The 22,569-nt window shown below is 45.5% G+C and overlaps 2 protein-coding genes across 2 annotated transcripts; one reads left to right on the forward strand and one right to left on the reverse strand.

Annotated features, from left to right (window-relative positions):
- Positions 1–1,114: 1,114 nt before the first annotated feature.
- On the reverse strand, positions 1,115–5,532 carry LOC142204601 (uncharacterized). Its single transcript, XM_075275914.1, has 6 exons — positions 5,041–5,532; positions 4,189–4,273; positions 3,462–3,625; positions 2,827–2,987; positions 1,443–1,692; positions 1,115–1,339 (listed from the first exon to the last, which is right to left on the reverse strand). Exons 1-6 carry the CDS (start codon positions 5,530–5,532, stop codon positions 1,115–1,117), a joined length of 1,377 nt encoding a protein of 458 aa, XP_075132015.1.
- An 8,461-nt stretch (positions 5,533–13,993) lies between these two features.
- On the forward strand, positions 13,994–22,270 carry NDUFB2 (NADH:ubiquinone oxidoreductase subunit B2). The gene is made up of 4 exons (XM_075276468.1): positions 13,994–14,124; positions 19,737–19,881; positions 20,269–20,354; positions 22,206–22,270. The coding sequence occupies exons 1-3, from the start codon at positions 14,036–14,038 to the stop codon at positions 20,341–20,343; spliced, it is 309 nt and encodes a 102-aa protein (XP_075132569.1). The 5' UTR covers positions 13,994–14,035; the 3' UTR covers positions 20,344–20,354; positions 22,206–22,270.
- The last annotated feature ends 299 nt before the right edge of the window (positions 22,271–22,569 follow it).

Genomic DNA, 22,569 nt, shown 5'->3' on the forward strand with positions numbered 1-22,569 from the left:
TCTCCCCCCTCTCCTTCTGTCTCTACCCCCTTCCCCATAGATACAGAGAAGTCTGCCTTTGCTATCCATTATTACTACTACTGGTTTCTCATCTCAATAGTCAGACCACAACCGATCAGGTATTTTCTATCCTATTGATACTTTCCGTGGCATAACCCCTTTAATTAAGAATCTCATAAAGTTAGCTCACATAGAATTGTTCAGACTGTTAACGGAGTGGATTATTAAGCCTTTGTAAATCTTCAGCCTCCGGATATAAATGTCTGACCCCGCTCACTGACAAATGAGGTCTAGAAAATGCCAAATTTAAAAATATAGGTTTTTTATGTTTAAAAACACAAGGTATGTTAGTTATGTTATATAGAGATTAAGCTTTATATACATTATGTGTAGGAGATTTCAGCTCTGGAGCCCATAGAATTGTGAATGCAGCTCTGGACTGTAATAAAGGCTATAATCGGTGCAAGTTGACGAGTCCGCTGCAACTGACTTTCAGACTTTTTCAATTTTAATGTGACTTCAAGGCTACATGCACAGGACCAAGTGTGCAGGCCGGGGAAGGGTTTTTTGGGGAGGGAGGCTATTTCATGGTAGAATGTCATGCCATGGCTTCCATCCCGCATTGACTTCATTGGGAGGGTTCAGGTCTGTTCTGTTCCCATGTCACGGAGCAGGATTGAACCTGCCCTTTGAGCACAGCATCGTACCCCCATCAGAAGAACCTCAACTTGCATACTCATGAGGCCTTAAGGCTCAGTGGTAAGCACTGCAACCTTGCAACAGTGGAGTCCTGGGTTCGAATCCTGCCAAGGACGACATCTGCAAGGAGTTTGTATGCTCTCCCCGTGTTTGCGTGGGATTCGTCCCACACGCCAAAGACATACTGATAGGGAATTTAGATTGTGAGCCTTGTATGGGACAGTGACTGACTATGTCTGTAAAAGCGCTGTGGGATATGATGGCGCTATAAAAGGAAGCTAAATAATAATCGACTTGCTAGACTATCACATTGAAGGTATTTGCTGCTTCTGGATCTGTATGTTTGGCCATTGGTATAGCGGTATGTTGTACATAAAGCCATGCTATATTCATGTGTGTTATCATATCGCAGTTCTTAAAGAACCATAGCTGATCGTAGAGCCTGCAGATTATGCTCCTTAAGATACTGCTGTAAATCCTTGTCTTTCTGAGACTCCTGCTCAGCCTGCTGATAGAATTCCTCCAGTCTCTTGGAGACTCTCTGCTTGGACACTTTCTGCAGTTGCTCTTGTCTTCTCCGATCCTGAAGATCTGCCTCGTGCTGTCTCTGTTGTGTAAGGATCTGATTGTGGAGGAGCGACTGGAACCAATAACAATGGGACAATTTAGTTAGCTGCAACTTTCCATGTGGGAATATTGGTTATGGTAAAAACAATCTCCCTATAGCCATGATATGTACTGACCTTATGCTTCACCTCTTTCTCCTGCTCTTTCTGGATCTTCTCCCATTCTAGATTCTCTCGCTGCTGACGGACGTCACTCCAGTATTGGACTTTCTGATCCTCTTTTATCCACTCCTTCCTCAAGTCTTCATCTTTTCGGCGGCTCCTCTCTTCAGCTGCAGCTCTGCGGGATTCTGCTTGTTGAGCCTCCAATCCCTCCTCATCTTGTCTCCTCTCCAAGTCAAGAAAGATTCTTTGTTGTGAACGAAGCCTGAAACAATTATATTAACAATTAGAGTAGTTATATTCTTGTACATAGGGGGCAGTGTTATAGTAATGATATTCTTGTACATAGGAGTAGTATTATAGTAGTTATATTCTTGTACCTAGGGGGCAGTATTATAGTAGTTATATTCTTGTACATAGGAGTAGTATTATAGTAGTTATATTCTTGTACCTAGGGGGCAGTATTATAGTAGTTATATTCTTGTACATAGGAGGTAGTATTATAGTAGTTATATTCTTGTACATAGGAGGTAGTATTATAGTAGTTATATTCTTGTACATAGGAGTAGTATTATAGTAGTTATATCCTTGTACATAGGAGTATTATTATAGTAGTTATATTCTTGTACATAGGAGTATTATTATAGTAGTTATATTCTTGTACATAGGAGTATTATTATAGTAGTTATATTCTTGTACATAGGAGTATTATTATAGTAGTTATATTCTTGTACATAGGAGTAGTATTATAGTAGTTATATTCATGTACATAGGAGCAGTATTATAGTAGTTATATTCTTGTACATAGGGGTAGTATTATAGTAGTTATATTCTTGTACATAGGAGCAGTATTATAGTAGTTATATTCTTATACATAGGAGCAGTATTATAGTAGTTATATTCTTGTACATAGGAGCAGTATTATAGTACTTATATTCTTGTACATAGGGGTAGTATTATAGTAGTTATATTCTTGTACATAGGAGCAGTATTATAGAAGTTATATTCTTGTACATAGGAGCAGTATTATAGTAGTTATATTCTTGTACATAGGAGGTAGTATTATAGTAGTTATATTCTTGTACATAGGGGTAGTATTATAGTAGTTATATTCTTGTACATAGGAGCAGTATTATAGTAGTTATATTCTTATACATAGGAGCAGTATTATAGTAGTTATATTCTTGTACATAGGAGTAGTATTATAGTAGTTATATTCTTGTACATAGGAGCAGTATTATAGCAGTTATATATTTGTACATAGGAGCAGTATTATAGCAGTTATATATTTGTACATAGGGCAGTATTATAGTAGTAGTGTTAATGTAAATATAATACTATATAAATATTAATACAATTGATAACACTTCCAGTAATTATTCATATACAACTTTTATACCTTCTGTTTTTCTGAAGAATCATTTCCCTTTGTTCTAGTTCCTGGACCTTCTCTTCCCTCCTCCTCTGTCTCTCATCTCCTCGCATTCTCTGGAGTTCTACTGTATTCCTTTCCTTTTGTTCTCTCACCTCCTGATTCCTCCTGGCTTTAGCTTCATAGTTCTGTTGAAATAAAATGTATTCAGTAATGAAATTTGAAGAAAGAATAAGCGGATTCATTTTATGTATTAGAGAACATTAAAGTTCTATATACTGCCTGTGCCCCAAACTGAGTTCAGCGCACTGTCGGCTTTCCTGATCTGTGCCCCCGGTAAAGCACTTTCGGTCCCGGTACCGTAGCTCTTTACAGTCAGAAGGGCATTCCTGACAGTCTGTCAGGTACGTCCTTCTCCACAGCGGCGCCTATCGCGCTGTACAGTGTTTGCGGGGAGGAACGCCCCCTCACGCAGGCCCTGAGTCACGTGACGTCCCGGATGTCAATGAAGATGACTGACATCAGCGGGGAGTGCAGCGGAGCCAGGGAGAGGTAAGTAACAGTGTTTTTTATGTTTGTATCCCCCTTGGGTCTCCGATTATTATACTCCGGGGTCTGAAAATCATTCCTCCATCTCCAGTGCCTCTACCACTTTAACTTACTAGTTTCAGAGGAGAAGAGCGTGGTCTCCGTTCAAGAATCACTGACTCCATAGCCATGCGATCTTCCTTCATCGCTTTTTCAATGTGCTGCAAAGTTTTCTGAAGGTGGGTCATGTTGCCAAGACTTGAAGCTGAGGGTCTATATGCTAAAGCCATGGTATTACCTCGTATGAGATATAATGAAACAATAGATTGATATACTGCATAATAATTCATATTTTCACCCTATTGGGGTATTGTTAAGTACTCCATTAAGTAGCCTGAAGCCTATTTTTGGAATGGTTGGTGGCACAAACTTATCTTCTGACATTCCTTAAAGTGTAAGTAAACTTCTATTTTTTTTCCATAAATCCATACACCATACACAAGCAGCATCGATTTACAAAGAAGTCAATGGAGAGGGAAGGGTGATAGGGACAGTCTACAGCATTAAATGAGTCTAGACAGTTATTTCCGATAACCTAGCTGTGTTGAGAAAAATAACTGTCTCCCTATAGTGTAGATGTCTCTCTACTCTTCCTCCTCCCTCCCTTCTCCATAGATTTCTATTGTACAGAATTGATCAGTAGTAGAAACAGTAAAGAACCAGACACTTTTCTTTAATAAACAATGTTACTATGTTTGTTCCCTTTACCTGCAAGATGGATTAATAAAAAAAAATAAAATAAAACTTTACTTACACTTCAATAACTAAACATACCATAATACAGAAGAGATTCATGATTACCTCTCATTATTTTATTACAAGTATTGTCCAGGGGGTTGATCGGTTTTTCAGTCTGAGTGTCTCTACTACAGACAAGAGGTTCCGTCTGAAACAAAATCAAGGAGAAATTTTTTTTAAGTCGCGACCAAAGCAAAAAATCCAGAGGTTTTCTTTGCAGAAGTCATCTCACTTACAATATCACAATAGAAGATAACACCTCCATAGATAAAACCATTTACCATTATTACATCCATTATTGACAATATAGGATGTCACAGCTTATCTACTCCCCCCGCCCTGCACCATAGACCTCAATAAGTTGGTCCAGACTATTGTGCATATGGACATTAGACTCAGGCTTAAAGGGATTCTACCATTAAAAATCTTTTTTTTTCTCCTTAAGACGTCGGAAAGCCTTTAGAATCCTTTAGAAAGGCTATTTGTCTCTTACCTTTATTGTCGCCTCCGGCTTTCCGTTAGGTAGAAATACTGTTTTTTTACTGGTATGCAAATGAGTTCTCTCACAGCACTGGGGGCGGGCCCCAGCGCTCAAACAGCACTGGGGGCGTCCCCAATGCTGCCAGAGAACTCTCTCCAGCGACGCCTCCATCTTCAACAGCAACCGCCTCTTCTGTCGTCTTTTTCCGGCTGGAGTCACACTCCGCTCTTGCGCGCATGCGCAGTACGCTCCTGTAGTTCTACGGAGAACTTCTAAAGGTAAGAGATGAATAGCCTTTCTAAAGGCTATTCCGACATCTTAAGTAGAAAAAAAAGATTTTTAATGGTATAATCCCTTTAATGACTGCCCCCATGTACAGAAAATAGAATACAAATCTACAATTAGAACTGGATTAAAAGACAATCTAAACATACATATCTACTCATCTGGTGGCCTCCCTGGTCCCGTATGCTTCGCTTCTGAGATTTGGGTTTCTCCTTGGCAGGTTCCTCATCTTGTCTTAGAGCTTTGTCCACCTTTTTTACAGATTTTTCTTTAGCTGACGTAATTTGGTTGATGTGGTTCAGCGAATTCCTGAGGGCCACCCATAACTCCTCAGGTACATGGCATTTCTTACATACGCCAGAACTGGGTCCACAATATAGACACAAATGAGACTCTGGGCCACCAACATTCTCTTCTGTCCGGTACTCAATTTGTCTATCACTAGTGCTCATAAAAGGGAAACTAGTGCAGGACTCGATCAGCTTTTTCCGGGTTTCAGCAGGAATATAGAGCTCTACAGTTATACGGTCACTTAAACTTGGAGAGATCCATATGGCCAGTCCGGGAGGAACTTGCTTGGTCTTCCCAGTCCAGAATGTCACCAGGACCCCAGTGCTTGCAAAAGCTAATACAGAGGACATATCAACATTAAACAAACTGAGACAACCATGACCATGAATAATCTTCCTGTATAAGTAAGTATATAGTGCACAGTCAGAGGATATGTCCTGTCCCATGCTGAAACAAGTTGGCCCTAAACACTGAACCCCAGTATATATGTCTATGGATGGATGGACTTGTGACTTTATGCCATTTCTTATCTTCTACTGATCCTGAGTTACATCCTGTATTATACTCCAGAGCTGCGCTCACTATTCTGCTGGTGCAGTCACTGTGTACATACATTACATTACTTATCCTGTATTATACTCCAGAGCTGCGCTCACTATTCTGCTGGTGCAGTCACTGTGTACATACATTACATTACTTATCCTGTATTATACTCCAGAGCTGCGCTCACTATTCTGCTGGTGCAGTCACTGTGTACATACATTACATTACTTATCCTGTATTATACTCCAGAGCTGCGCTCACTATTCTGCTGGTGCAGTCACTGTGTACATACATTACATTACTTATCCTGTATTATACCCCAGAGCTGCACTCACTATTCTGCTGGTACAGTCACTGTGTACATACATTACATTACTTATCCTGTATTATACCCCAGAGCTGCGCTCACTATTCTGCTGGTACAGTCACTGTGTACATACATTACTTATCCTGTATTATACCCCAGAGCTGCGCTCACTATTCTGCTGGTACAGTCACTGTGTACATACATTACATTACTTATCCTGTATTATACTCCAGAGCTGCGCTCACTATTCTGCTGGTACAGTCACTGTGTACATACATTACATTACTTATCCTGTATTATACTCCAGAGCTGCACTCACTATTCTGCTGGTACAGTCACTGTGTACATACATTACATTACTTATCCTGTATTATACTCCAGAGCTACACTCACTATTCTGCTGGTGCAGTCACTGTGTTAATGGCCACCCCTAAGCAGGTTTAATGTAATCCTGATCATTACATTTTCTGACGTAATAATACCTAGGCCACGTGTTCGAGTTTCTGATCCTTGAAGAACAGTACCAGGCCCATAGTGCTCCATTTTGGCAACTACTGGTGCTAGAACATGGTCTCCTGGCACTAGGGGTCTCCACCTCGCATCTTCATAGTGGATGATGTCACACACGGGCGTTTCCTGCATACGGAACTGACTTTTGCCTTTCAATGAGCGACATTTCTCAAACTCCACAAGAAAACGGTCACTGGATCCCTGAGGGGAAGACACAAGCATTGGCTGAGTGGATAACCCAGAAGAGGGTGGGAATTTGAGAGACCCTCAGTGCTACTTACCTCCACCTCACGGGCAATGTGTCCCATGTAATAAAGTCCATCAGTGTCTCTTCGGGCTAGTACCCTCACCCCTCTGAATAGACTCAATGCTTCTGGAGACAACTGCACTGGGCTTGCACTTAATGGAGGTTCTTTTGGATGAACACAGCAGTGGACTGGTTCCAGCCTGAGCAGAAGAAGACACAAGGAAACTTGGCCACACACAGGACATAATGGGCCCAAACCCAAAACAGGTTCTATAACTTTTTGTAAAAGATTACATATATGAATAGATATTTTCTCCCACATGAATGATCTTACTTATGTGAATAATGGGAACTAGACGTGGCTGGTCTACACCCTAAGAGATGGGTGACCCTTGGAATATTCATATTGGGTTCAGATGATTTGGTCCAAAGATTTTTTTCAGGTCCAAAAACACACCTTTGGGTCTGAAAGTCCCCCGAGTATAATAATTTCGCTTAGTAGGGGTGACACTGAGCTAAGGCATGTGTGTAAGCATGAAAGTAAAGGAATAGAGGTGTCCATGGCCATTCACAGGATTTGGGGATTAATGGGCATGGCTGTTGGTCGCCGTCTCCCTTTTTTATAGGCTTCTAATGATTCAGTACAGACATATAAATATATATAAAATAACACATTGATTAGTATATTAGAGCATTAGTGATACTTACTGGGGTTCGGAGCAGGCTAATGTAGAGAATGTGCAAGACGATGATGAGGATGATGATGGAAAATACTGACTAGATCTTTGATAACCATTAATTCTGGTCTAAAATAAAAATTACGGATTTTTAAATACTTTGGCTGTAGAGGACCCGTAAGCTCTCCTATACAGTGTAGTATATAGAGGACCTGTCCTGTGTGGTGTAGTATATAGAGGACCTGTCCTGTGTGGTGTAGTATATAGAGGACCTGTCCTGTGTGGTGTAGTATATAGAGGACCTGTCCTGTGTGGTGTAGTATATAGAGGACCTGTCCTGTGTGGTGTAGTATATAGAGGACCTGTCCTGTGTGGTGTAGTATATAGAGGACCTGTCCTGTGTGGTGTAGTATATAGAGGACCTGTCCTGTGTGGTGTAGTATATAGAGGATCTGTCCTATACGGTGTAGTATATAGAGGATCTGTCCTGTGTGGTGTAGTATATAGAGGACCTGTCCTGTGTGGTGTAGTATATAGAGGATCTCTCCTATACGGTGTAGTATATAGAGGACCTGTCCTGTGTGGTGTAGTATATAGAGGACCTGTCCTCTCTCCTGTGTGGTGTAGTATATAGAGGACCTGCCCTGTGTGGTGTAGTATATAGAGGACCTGTCCTGTGTGGTGTAGTATATAGAGGACCTGTCCTGTGTGGTGTAGTATATAGAGGACCTGTCCTGTGTGGTGTAGTATATAGAGGATCTGTCCTGTGTGGTGTAGTATATAGAGGATCTGTCCTGTGTGGTGCAGTATATAGAGGATCTGTCCTGTGTGGTGTAGTATATAGAGGACCTGTCCTGTGTGGTGTAGTATATAGAGGATCTGTCCTGTGTGGTGTAGTATATAGAGGATCTGTCCTGTGTGGTGCAGTATATAGAGGATTTGTCCTGTGTGGTGTAGTATATAGAGGATCTGTCCTGTGTGGTGTAGTATATAGAGGATCTGTCCTGTGTGGTGTAGTATATAGAGGATCTGTCCTGTGTGGTGTAGTATATAGAGGATCTGTCCTGTGTGGTGTAGTATATAGAGGACCTGTCCTGTGTGGTGTAGTATATAGAGGATCTGTCCTGTGTGGTGTAGTATATAGAGGATCTGTCCTGTGTGGTGTAGTATATAGAGGATCTGTCCTGTGCTGTGTAGTATATAGAGGACCTGTCTGTGTGGTGTAGTATATAGAGGACCTGTCCTGTGTGGTGTAGTATATAGAGGACCTGTCCTGTGTGGTGTAGTATATAGAGGATCTGTCTTGTGTGGTGCAGTATATAGAGGACCTGTCCTGTGTGGTGTAGTATATAGAGGATCTGTCTTGTGCGGTGTAGTATATAGAGGCTCTCCTGTGTACTGTTACCTTATTTGAGGATCCCAGGGGCTTCAGGTTAATCGTTCGGTAGGACCCTTCTCTCTGCTGACCATTCGGCTCTTCCAGTAGGTACACCACATTCACAGAGCAGGTATTCTCATCCCGGGCAAGAAAGTTGTAGATGTTCTGTAGAATTCGCGGTGGCAGAGCGTCCATCACTAAGTACACAGTCTGACACGATGGATCCTCAAAGGCGGCAGCCAAGGCTTCCGTAGGATCAGCACCAGAATCACAGGAGAGTGACCGGATCCATGAAACTGCTTGGTTGGCCGTCTCTGGGGTCCACGTCACCGCGCGGTCACACCACTTGTTGATCTGAATGAGAATAGCTTAGGTAAGTTGAGATACTAACCTGCACCTTAGGCTGGGTTCACACTAGTGTGGGGTTTCCGTCCCTGAATCCAGTCGAACAATGTGGAGACAAAAGTCCTACAAGCAGGACCGTATTTTTCCAGATTTTTCAGACAGAGATCCGGCGGATCCCATTATAGTCTATGGTTTCCGCGGCTAATGCTTTCTTCAATACTTGGATTTCATTAAAGGGATTCCTGGGACAAAGACATGGACAACGTTTCTGTAGAAGAGGTCATCAATACCAGATCGATGGGGGTCCGATACCTCTCAGTCCAGCCCATCAGCAGTTGAAGGGACTGTGGTGCTCAGGCGAGCGCTACTTCTCCTTGGGTCAGCAACATAACCTCCATAGCCTGTCTGTTGCTCAACTCTATTCAAATTACTGGTATTGAGTTGCAATCCCAGATACAGCCACTGTACAATGCATGGCGCTATTCTTGGTAAGTAGTGAAGTGGGCACAGCACTTGTCCAGTTTGGGTGTGGTGGACCCCCATTGATCTGATATTATAGTTCCGGAGAACCCCTCTAAAATCTACTGATTGGGAGGGATCTAACCAAGGTAATCCTCACCGATCATGAGGATATTGGTCCCTGTTACCCCTTTTTGATGGACCAGTGATCACGGCGATGTGTTGTCCTTCCACTCATTTCTAAGGGACTACTGAAGATAAACCAAGTACAGTGCTCATCCCTATCCTGCTGGTGTAGCAACACATCTGTGTGATCACCGCTCCATTCAGAGGGGGGTGCAGGGGTCTCCCGCTCTTGGGATTGTGATTCTTGATCAAATCCTTAGGATTAGGTACATAGGTAATATACCTGAAAAGTGTCCATCTTGGCCCAACCCCTTTAAAGAGGACTTCCACCAATTCCAGTTCTTTACACCCTTGAAATACCCCACCCCACTGATTCGGGAGCAGTTGGAATTTTTTCTCTAGCCCCCACCATTCCAGAGCAATCAGCGCTGTTAGTTTCAATACAATTATACTTTCTATTTTCTGGGGGCGTGGTCAGGCAGGAGCAGAGAGTCAGGGACCGCCCACCTGACAGTGAGAGCATAATTGTGCTAAAAGTAATAGCAACGATTGCTCTGGAACGGTACGGGCTAAAGAAAAAATTCCAACTGCTCCAGAATCAGTAGAGCGGAGCCTTTTAAAGAAATCTGGTGAAAGGTTCTCTTTAAGGAATTACATTTACTGAGGACGTCTTAGGGCACGCACCTCCTCGGAGAAATAGATGACATTGAATGATGATGCTCCGAAGCCGTTCACCAAGTTGTAGAGAGCTTTAGAGATGTAATCCCTCAGAAGGTTTAATTTCACAGGGTCTCCATCCAATGTGCCCACCACGAATGTCACAGCTCCAGGATGGTTTCCAGGGCATCGAGAGCAGAAGCAGCTGGGATGGTGGAGACTGGACATGTTCTATGCGTGTATCACCTAAGAAGAGCGCACGGGATCAGCACGTATCTCCCGGCACAGCCAATAACGCCGCGTAGTGCAAACATGTGTCTAAGAGTGTAAGGAAAATAGCGACACGCAAAACACAACAATCACAACACACACACATACACAACACACATACATGCGCAACACACACGCACACACATACGCAACACACGCACACATATACACAACACACACGCACACACATACACAACACAACACACACAACACACAGACACGCACACACATACACAACACACAGACACGCACACACCCGCTGCCTCCTCTTCCTTAGTAAATAGAGATAAGTATCACACAGCACACGGGGCAATGCTATTTGTCAGAGCTAATATTTGGATACGGTATCCTGGACACATTAGACTGGCTGCACTGATTATAGGTGGACTTCTAGTGGTGGAAAGTAAAACTGCATGCTCTCTCATTGGATACCATCATGTTTCATTATATAGTTATTATGTTGTTCATTTATTTACTATTAGATGACAGACTCAGGGCCCCCAATCTATGAGCCACATCCCTACCACACTAAAGGACCACATCCATCCATAGTACCCTGAATCATCACCTCTAATCTTTGGTACCACATGTTCAATTTCCCTACAGCACCTCCGCAGGAGAAAAGGAGCATTACACAATTCTCATAGAAATGAAAGGGTTTTCTATGTAATTCGTGGAGGTATTGAGGTAAGGACTGAAAATGAGAGAAAATCTTAAGCAAGGTAGGTATCATAAACCACACCTCTAACCCCGCCCATTTCTAACCATGCCCCTTTAAGTCCCACACAGTATAATACTCCTATAGTGACCCCAAAATCAGACAGTATAGTGCCCCCCCACAGTATAATACCCACCCCCTCCCTCGTTGCGTCCCCCACAGTATAATACCCACCGCCTCCCTCATTGAGTCCCCCACAGTATAATGTCCTCCTTATTGTGCCCCCCCACAGTATAATGTCCACCCCCCTCCCTCATTGCGTCCCCCACAGTATAATGCCCACCCCCTCCCTCATTGAGTCCCCCACAGTATAATGTCCTCCTTATTGCGTCCCCCACAGTATAATGCCCACCCCCCTCCCTCATTGCGTCCCCCACAGTATAATGTCCTCCTTATTGCGTCCCCCACAGTATAATGCCCACCCCCCTCCCTCATTGCGTCCCCCACAGTATAATGCCCACCCCCCTCCCTCATTGCGTCCCCCACAGTATAATGTCCTCCTTATTGCGTCCCCCACAGTATAATGCCCACCCCCCTCCCTCATTGCGTCCCCCACAGTATAATGCCCACCCCCCTCCCTCATTGCGTCCCCCACAGTATAATGTCCTCCTTATTGCGTCCCCCACAGTATAATGCCCACCCCCCTCCCTCATTGCGTCCCCCACAGTATAATACCCACCCCCCTCCCTCATTGCGTCCCCCACAGTATAATACCCACCCCCGCCACTGTGTCCTGATCGAGGGATCTACTCCATTAAAGGGGTCTTCCTTCTAACAACACTTATGCCCTAGTCGCAGGAGAGGGGGCTAGTGGTTATCGATGGAGGTCCAACTAATCACAAAAACAGGGGTCCTGAGTCCATTGTGTGAATGGAGATGCAGAGTACATACGTGACCACCCCCGACTTTATTTTTTGGGACTGGGTGAGGGGGCTACACCCATCAGTCCCATAGAAATGAATGGAGCGGTGGTCATACATGCATGCTACGTCTCCATTCGGACAGGGATCTGGGGGACACCCATTCTCGTGATCGTTGATCGCTCGCCTACATCGATCAGACCCCGCAGGACGAATAGGAGGGCGACCCCTTTAACTCATAACAGTCTATTAGAAATTAGGTTACCCAAACTGGACAATCCCTTTAAATTGCATACAGATGACAAAGGCTCATTGACCCTGTGGTCACCTCATGAACCTGGAGACCCTAAAGGTCAGGGTGAGGTCCTGGGAGAGCCCCGGTATATGGAGCTCTATGTATACAGACCCCATACCTATACCTCTGTATACAGACCCCATACCTATACCCCATACCTATGTATACAGACCCCATACCTATACCCCATACCTATGTATACTGACCCCATACCTATACCCCATACCTATGCATACAGACCCCATACCTATACCCCATACCTATGTATACAGACTCCATACCTATGTATACAGACCCCATACCTATGTATACAGACCCCATACCTATGTATACAGACCCCATACCTATACCCCATACCTATGTATACAGACCCCATACCTATACCCCATACCTATGTATACAGACCCCATACCTATGTATACAGACCCCATACCTATACCCCATACCTATGTATACAGACCCCATACCTATGTATACAGACCCCATACCTATGTATACAGACCCCATACCTATGTATACAGACCCCATACCTATGTATACAGACTCCATACCTCTGTATACAGACCCCATACCTATACCCCATACCTATGTATACAGACCCCATACCTATGTATACAGACCCCATACCTATGTATACAGACCCCATACCTATACCCCATACCTATGTATACAGACCCCATACCTATGTATACAGACCCCATACCTATACCCCATACCTATGTATACAGACCCCATACCTATGTATACAGACCCCATACCTATACCCCATACCTATGTATACAGACCCCATACCTATACCCCATACCTATGTATACAGACCCCATACCTATGTATACAGACCCCATACCTATACCCCATACCTATGTATACAGACCCCATACCTATACCCCATACCTATGTATACAGACCCCATACCTATGTATACAGACCCCATACCTATGTATACAGCAGCCTTACTCACCTGCACAGCTCTGCTGACTGACGGGCACTAGGACCCCGGGCTCTGTGTACTAAGCTATGTTTACGGAGACACCATAGCAACCGCCTCTACTATTCACACTTATAGGGGTGCACTACAGTCTGACACAGCGGGCTAATACATACCTGGAGGTCGGAATCTTAATGTAAATACAATATATTCATATAATAATCACTCTTTGTCCAGCTTCCCACTCTTTGTGCTAATATTATACCGCAATCGTTATTTTCTGTTGTGAAGTCATATCAATCACGTTGTGGTCAGGTATGAATACAGAGGCTATTATACAGGTAGCAATTGCTGTAGATATGAAGTGAGTGGATTCGAAGGCGATTTGAAGGCGTAAATGGTAACAAGCACCCCTCTTTTCCACCAATGGACACGTCCATCCGCCGCGGAATCTCGCGAGATGTGGCCCCGCCGGTAGCCAATCAGCGACACGTCCAAGCTCGTGTGACGGAAGGTGACATTGCTCCGGTGTCATGGCGTCGCTGGTGCGGTTCGGGGGAGCCCTGAGGGCTGGGAGTCGTCTCTTTAGCGGGGTAGTGAAGAGGAAAACCGGGGTCCGCAAGTAAGTGAGGCCGGCGGAGGACCCGAGGTGGCAAAGGATTGTGGGTAACGGAGGAGTTAAAGGAGCGCTCCTCCCCTCAAGTGTTACCTCCTATAAGGAGAACGGCTGCTGCTTGTTGTCAGTGAATGGAAACTTCTATAAGCCAATCCTGGTGATAGCAGATGTATATATGTCAGGTGTCTATGGCTGTGTATACATCTGTATGTGTCAGGTGTCTGTGGCCGTGTATACATCTGTATGTGTCTGGTGGCCGTGTATACATCTGTATGTGTCTGGTGGCCGTGTATACATCTGTATGTGTCTGGTGGCCGTGTATACATCTGTATGTGTCTGGTGGCCGTGTATACATCTGTATGTGTCTGGTGGCCGTGTATACATCTGTATGTGTCAGGTGTCTGTGGCCGTGTATACATCTGTATATGTCAGGTGTCTGTGGCCGTGTATACATCTGTATGTGTCAGGTGTCTGGTGGCCGTGTATACATCTGTATGTGTCTGGTGGCCGTGTATACATCTGTATGTGTCTGGTGTCTGTGGCCGTGTATACATCTGTATGTGTCTGGTGGCCGTGTATACATCTGTATGTGTCTGGTGGCCGTGTATACATCTGTATGTGTCTGGTGGCCGTGTATACATCTGTATATGTCAGGTGTCTGTGGCCGTGTATACATCTGTATGTGTCTGGTGGCCGTGTATACATCTGTATGTGTCAGGTGTCTGTGGCCGTGTATACATCTGTATGTGTCTGGTGGCCGTGTATACATCTGTATGTGTCTGGTGTCTGTGGCCGTGTATACAGCTGTATGTGTCTGGTGGCCGTGTATACATCTGTATGTGTCAGGTGTCTGTGGCCGTGTATACAGCTGTATGTGTCTGGTGGCCGTGTATACATCTGTATGTGTCTGGTGGCCGTGTATACATCTGTATGTGTCTGGTGGCCGTGTATACATCTGTATGTGTCTGGTGGCCGTGTATACAGCTGTATGTGTCTGGTGGCTGTGTATACATCTGTATATGTCAGGTGTCTGTGGCCGTGTATACATCTGTATGTGTCAGGTGTCTGTGGCCGTGTATACATCTGTATGTGTCTGGTGGCCGTGTATACATCTGTATGTGTCTGGTGTCTGGTGGCCGTGTATACATCTGTATGTGTCAGGTGTCTGTGGCCGTGTATACATCTGTATGTGTCTGGTGGCCGTGTATACATCTGTATGTGTCAGGTGTCTGTGGCCGTGTATACAGCTGTATGTGTCTGGTGGCCGTGTATACATCTGTATGTGTCAGGTGTCTGTGGCCGTGTATACATCTGTATGTGTCTGGTGGCCGTGTATACATCTGTATGTGTCTGGTGGCCGTGTATACATCTGTATGTGTCTGGTGGCCGTGTATACATCTGTATGTGTCTGGTGGCCGTGTATACAGCTGTATGTGTCTGGTGGCTGTGTATACATCTGTATATGTCAGGTGTCTGTGGCCGTGTATACATCTGTATGTGTCAGGTGTCTGTGGCCGTGTATACATCTGTATGTGTCAGGTGTCTGTGGCCGTGTATACATCTGTATGTGTCTGTGGCCGTGTATACATCTGTATGTGTCTGGTGGCCGTGTATACATCTGTATATGTCAGGTGTCTGTGGCCGTGTATACATCTGTATGTGTCTGGTGTCCGTGTATACATCTGTATATGTCAGGTGTCTGTGGCCGTGTATACATCTGTATGTGTCTGGTGGCCGTGTATACATCTGTATATGTCAGGTGTCTGGTGGCCGTGTATACATCTGTATGTGTCAGGTGTCTGTGGCCGTGTATACATCTGTATGTGTCTGGTGGCCGTGTATACATCTGTATATGTCAGGTGTCTGTGGCCGTGTATACAGCTGTATGTGTCAGGTGTCTGTGACCGTGTATACATCTGTATGTGTCTGGTGGCCGTGTATACATCTGTATGTGTCAGGTGTCTGTGGCCGTGTATACATCTGTATGTGTCTGGTGTCTGTGGCCGTGTATACATCTGTATGTGTCTGGTGTCTGTGGCCGTGTATACATCTGTATGTGTCTGGTGGCCGTGTATACATCTGTATATGTCAGGTGTCTGTGGCCGTGTATACATCTGTATGTGTCAGGTGTCTGTGGCCGTGTATACATCTGTATGTGTCAGGTGTCTGTGGCCGTGTATACAGCTGTATGTGTCAGGTGTCTGTGGCCGTGTATACATCTGTATGTGTTTGGTGGCCGTGTATACATCTGTATATGTCAGGTGTCTGTGGCCGTGTATACAGCTGTATGTGTCAGGTGTCTGTGGCCGTGTATACATCTGTATGTGTCTGGTGGCCGTGTATACATGTGTATATGTCAGGTGTCTGTGGCCGTGTATACATCTGTATGTGTCAGGTGTCTGGTGGCCGTGTATACATCTGTATGTGTCTGGTGTCTGGTGGCCGTGTATACATCTGTATGTGTCTGGTGGCCGTGTATACATCTGTATGTGTCAGGTGTCTGTGGCCGTGTATACATCTGTATGTGTCTGGTGGCCGTGTATACATCTGTATATGTCAGGTGTCTGTGGCCGTGTATACAGCTGTATGTGTCAGGTGTCTGTGGCCGTGTATACATCTGTATGTGTCTGGTGGCCGTGTATACATCTGTATGTGTCTGGTGGCCGTGTATACATCTGTATGTGTCTGGTGGCCGTGTATACATCTGTATGTGTCTGGTGGCCGTGTATACATCTGTATGTGTCTGGTGTCTGGTGGCCGTGTATACATCTGTATGTGTCTGGTGTCTGTGGCCGTGTATACATCTGTATGTGTCTGGTGGCCGTGTATACATCTGTATATGTCAGGTGTCTGTGGCCGTGTATACATCTGTATGTGTCAGGTGTCTGTGGCCGTGTATACATCTGTATGTGTCAGGTGTCTGGTGGCCGTGTATACATCTGTATGTGTCTGGTGGCCGTGTATACATCTGTATGTGTCAGGTGTCTGTGGCCGTGTATACATCTGTATGTGTCTGGTGGCCGTGTATACATCTGTATGTGTCAGGTGTCTGTGGCCGTGTATACATCTGTATGTGTCAGGTGTCTGGTGGCCGTGTATACATCTGTATGTGTCTGGTGGCCGTGTATACATCTGTATATGTCAGGTGTCTGTGGCCGTGTATACATCTGTATGTGTCAGGTGTCTGTGGCCGTGTATACATCTGTATGTGTCAGGTGTCTGGTGGCCGTGTATACATCTGTATGTGTCTGGTGGCCGTGTATACATCTGTATATGTCAGGTGTCTGTGGCCGTGTATACATCTGTATGTGTCAGGTGTCTGGTGGCCGTGTATACATCTGTATGTGTCTGGTGGCCGTGTATACATCTGTATGTGTCTGGTGGCCGTGTATACATCTGTATGTGTCTGGTGGCCGTGTATACATCTGTATATGTCAGGTGTCTGTGGCCGTGTATACATCTGTATGTGTCTGGTGGCCGTGTATACATCTGTATGTGTCAGGTGTCTGGTGGCCGTGTATACAGCTGTATGTGTCAGGTGTCTGTGGCCGTGTATACATCTGTATGTGTCTGGTGGCCGTGTATACATCTGTATGTGTCAGGTGTCTGTGGCCGTGTATACATCTGTATGTGTCTGGTGGCCGTGTATACATCTGTATATGTCAGGTGTCTGTGGCCGTGTATACATCTGTATATGTCAGGTGTCTGGTGGCCGTGTATACATCTGTATGTGTCTGGTGGCCGTGTATACATCTGTATATGTCAGGTGTCTGTGGCCGTGTATACATCTGTATGTGTCTGGTGTCTGTGGCCGTGTATACATCTGTATGTGTCAGGTGTCTGGTGGCCGTGTATACATCTGTATGTGTCAGGTGTCTGGTGGCCGTGTATACATCTGTATGTGTCAGGTGTCTATGGCCGCTCACTGACAGCAGTAGTAATGGGTTCTATACAGTATATACCCATCAGACTTAATATTAAAGGGATTGTCCAGCACTTAGTTTATTAGGACAGGCCATCAATATCCAATTATTGGGGTTCTTCAGGGGGCCCCAACATGGAAGACGCTACCAATACTGCCATTGACTTCAGCTGCAATGCCGGTGTTTGGCCACTATACAGGGAGCGGCGCCGTATAGTACTGGTGTAGGGAGCTGCCCGCGATCTAAAGATGAGTATCTTAAAGGGATTCTACCATTAAAAAACTTTTTTTTCAAGGTAACACGTCGCAATAGCCTTTAGAAAGGCTATTCATCTCCTACCTTTGGAAGTGATCTCCGCCGCGCCGTTCGTTCGAAATACCGGTTTGTACCGGTATGCTGATAAGTTGTCTGGCAGCGAAGGGGGCGTCCCCATTGCCGCTCGAAAACCGACTGCAGCGCCGCCTCTATGTTCTTCTGTATCCTCCCCTTCCTTCTTCGGCTTGATGTCGGACGCCTGCACAGTACGCTGTGTTCGGTGAAGACTTTGAGGAACGTACTGCGCATGCACGAAATTGCGGTGTCGGCACTGTGGCCGCGGGCATGCGCAGTACGTTCGGCAAAGTTCGCCGAACAGAGCGTACTGCGCAGGCGTCTTACATCAAGTTGAAGAAGGAAGGGGAGGATACAGAAGAACATAGAGGCGGCGCTGCAGTCGGTTTTCGAGCAGCAATGGGGACGCCCCCTTCGCTGCGAGAGAACTAATTAGCATACTGGTACAAATCGGTATTTCGAACAAACGGCGCGGCGGAGATCACTTCCACAGGTAGGAGACGAATAGCCTTTCTAAAGACTATAACGTGCTACCTAGAAAAAATAGTTTTTTAATGGTAGAATCCCTTTAAATCCTAGACAATCCCTTTAAAACCACTGATGGGTGAAGTGAGTAGTATCCTACAGTACGGCTGCTGTAAAGCAAATTGCTGAAAATGTTCCTGCTGGCGCTGACAGGACATTGCAGCTTGTGGAGATAACAGTGCCCATGCCGACTCTGGTCCACCATCGGGCGTCAGAAGAAGACAACTAGTCCAGTGGATCATATATAATTTTTTGTATGTAGATCCCCATATAGGGATCACAATCTCCATTTTTTTTCTTATCACTTTGTCTTTGTAGAATGGGAGGAAATCCACGCAAATAGAGGGAGATAAAAAAAACTCCTTGCAGATGTTGTTCCTGGCAGGATTCGAACCCAGGACTCCAGCGCTGCAAGGCAACAGTGCTAACCACTGAGCCACTGTGTCGCCCCCAGGTTCTGGCATCTTGTACTTAGTCTCTGACCCTGGGTCACGTGATCAGAGCCGGGCCTCCTCTGCCATGCTCATAGGTAGTTGGTATGGGGGCTACAGTAGTGCAAGTAACTAGCCAAGGAGGCGGAGCCACATGAATATTAGGTGCTGGTTTCGATCACCCAACACTAGTGGGGGTTCATCACAAATACAACTACGAAGTGTTAAAACCCTCCCTGGAGAGCCCCTTTAAATGACAGATCTGTGTGTAATCCGTATCCTTGAGGCCCCATAGCTCTGCCTAGGAGCTGTATACACACGGTAGAGTATATGTCACCCTGACTATATAGAGTATATAGCTCCAAGGGTTTTACATCTTTCTGACTTCTTTCTCCCTTTTCTCCCCTAGTGCCGGCGGCGAGGTTCACATAGAGCCACGGTACAGACAGATGGTGGAAGTGACCAAATCCCAGAACATTCAGGCCGAGCTGCTCGGGGGCTTCATGTGGTTTTGGATTCTTTGGCATTTTTGGCATGAGCCGGATGCAGTTTTGGTGAGTATTTACTGTCTGGTTTTCAGAGGGATCGTACCGAATTAGAAAAGAATGTTTTACTTCAAAAACCGCCTCGCGCGTGTCTATGGGTTGTGTATTGGAGCTGAGCTGCAATACCAGGAGCGGCCCATAGGCAGGAGTGGCGCTGTTTTTCAAGGAAAGCAGCCGTGTGGATTGAGCCGGTCTGGACTGGGACGCCTCAGCCCGACATATTCATTATCACTCACTCTGGCGTAGATTTCCATTCTTCATCTCTGGTTTCCTGCGCCAAGCAGGTAATATCTTAAGACTGGCGTACGACACACAAGCCTTAATAAGTATGGCCCAATGATAATGATAAGAAAGCATTCTCCAGAATCTCCTTAGAATTTTCTCCTTTGTTTCTAGGGTCACTTTCCCTATCCGGACCCCTCACAGTGGACCGATGAGGAGCTGGGAATACTCCCCGAGGATGAAGAGTGACGATCCTTGTGGTAAGGACTAGACATAGAGACAATTTCTTGTGCTGGGTTTTTTCAGCAGGCCTTAAAGGGATTCTACCATTAAACTACTTTTTTTTTCTAATGAACACGTCGGAATAGCCTTAAGAAAGGCTATTCGTCTCCTACCTTTAGACGTGGTCTCCGCCGCGCCGTTCCGCACAAAGACCGGTTTTTAACTGGTATGCAAATGAGCTCTCCGCAGCAATGAGGGCGGGCCCCAGCGCTGAAAGGCCGATGAGCGCGTCCCCATTGCTGCCTGAGAGCTCTTTCCCGCGCCGCCTCCTTCTTCTGCAGCAACTCCGCCTCTTCTGGCTTCTCTTGTAGTTCGATACAGGAGCATAGAGCGGCTACCCCAAAATGGCCGCCGGCCGGCTCCTGTATTGAAATGCAAGAGCGGCTACTCCAAAATGGCCGCCGGCCGACTCCTGTATTGAACTGCGAGAGCGGCTACCCAAAAATGGCTGCCGGCGGCCATTTTTGGGTAGCCACTCTTGCAGTTCAATACAGGAGGCGGCCATTTTGGGGTGGCCTCTCTATGCTCCTGTATCGAACTACAAGAGCAAGAGAAGCCAGAAGAGGCGGAGTTGCTGCAGAACAAGGAGGCGGCACAGGAAAGAGCTCTCGGGCAGCAATGGGGACGCGCTCATCGGCCTTTCAGCGCTGGGGCCCGCCCTCATTGCTGCGGAGAGCTCATTTGTATACCGGTTAAAACCGGTATTTCTACGGAATGGCATGGCGGAGACCACGTCTAAAGGTAGGAGACGAATAGCCTTTCTTAAGGCTATTCCGACGTGTTCATTAGAAAAAAAGGTAGTTTAATGGTAGAATCCCTTTAACAATTGATAACCTAGCCTTCGAGTGTATGAAGATGAGCTGCAATACCAAGCACAGCCACTATACAACGTACAGCGCTTTCTTCGATCGATGACCTCTACTAAGGATACGTTTTCAATTGAAAGCCCCAGAAAACCCCTTTAAATAAACTTTCAGAAATTGCGTCTTTTTGTTCTTCTACGTTTCGCTTTCTTCAAGTTAAAAGTGGTGAGGGGGGGCAGTGCTACCTTGCCCCAGCAGAGATACTGTAAGTCACAACAGAAATTATCGTTATGCCATAATCCATGTCTCTATCCATACTTGATCAGTGGGGGTCTGACTATTGAGACGACCACCGATCCCGAGGGTCCTTTCCCCCCACTGCACATTGAGCCTGACACGTGGCGGACGGCACTCGGTTTGAAGTGAATGGGAGCGCCGTCTACCACCAGTCACTTGTATGTTTTGCCTGGCTGTGGTCAGGCTGTATATACAGTAGAGAGAAAGGATCCTCCATTTTTGGGATTGGTGGTGGTCAAACCCCCCACTAGTCAGGTATTCCTTGTATTCTATGGGGCCAGAAGTAGATGTCCCATACGCCGTGTAGTGGCCTGGCTCTGCTATTGCAGCTCAACTCCCATTCAGATGAACACTAGCTGTAATGGCAACTCTCACCCACTGCACAGTATACAGAGCCAACTGTATCTGTACACTGCTAAAAACAACTGATTTTTGACACTTCGACTCCGCTAGTCATGTGATTAACTCCACTTTATTTGTGCGGAGCCTCAGCAACCCCATTATAATCTATGGGGTCTGCAGGTAACCACTTTTTAAGCAGACAGGATGTCCGTTTTTTGGGTTCCGATGACTGGTAGAAACCAAACGGTTTCCCTTCTGTCCACTGCCCATGGCAGACATCTTTGATGTCCCCCCTATCTGTGACAGACATAACAATGGGGGCTTTGTGGTTATGACCAGGTTAGATATACTCCTATGTATACAGTAATGCTGTTTTTTCTCTTGCAGGTGTATCCGGCCCTCCCTATAAGGCGATTGTTGAGATCCTTGTAAATAAACGTGAATTCTATTTATGTATCTTGTGGTTTTCTTAATTCAGAAACAAAATGGTTCCCGTCATCCCAAGACACTGGAAGTAGAATATTATCGTACTCCTAGTCCCGGCTGGATTCCGTTAGCCATAGTATGGACGTCTTGTTTGCTTATCCAGACACTTCTTTCCCCCCTAAAATTGGCAAAGGGAATCATAGGAACAAATTCTGACACTCAGAGGTCAACAGCCGCCCCTGTGGCTTCTGGGGGGTGGGGGGTGGGGGGGTGGGTGTTCACACTACCTTGTTAGTGACCGTTGCTAATATACATCAGAAAATGT

The sequence above is a fragment of the Leptodactylus fuscus genome, chromosome 5 (assembly GCF_031893055.1).
Source record: "Leptodactylus fuscus isolate aLepFus1 chromosome 5, aLepFus1.hap2, whole genome shotgun sequence".
NCBI lineage: Eukaryota > Metazoa > Chordata > Amphibia > Anura > Leptodactylidae > Leptodactylus > Leptodactylus fuscus.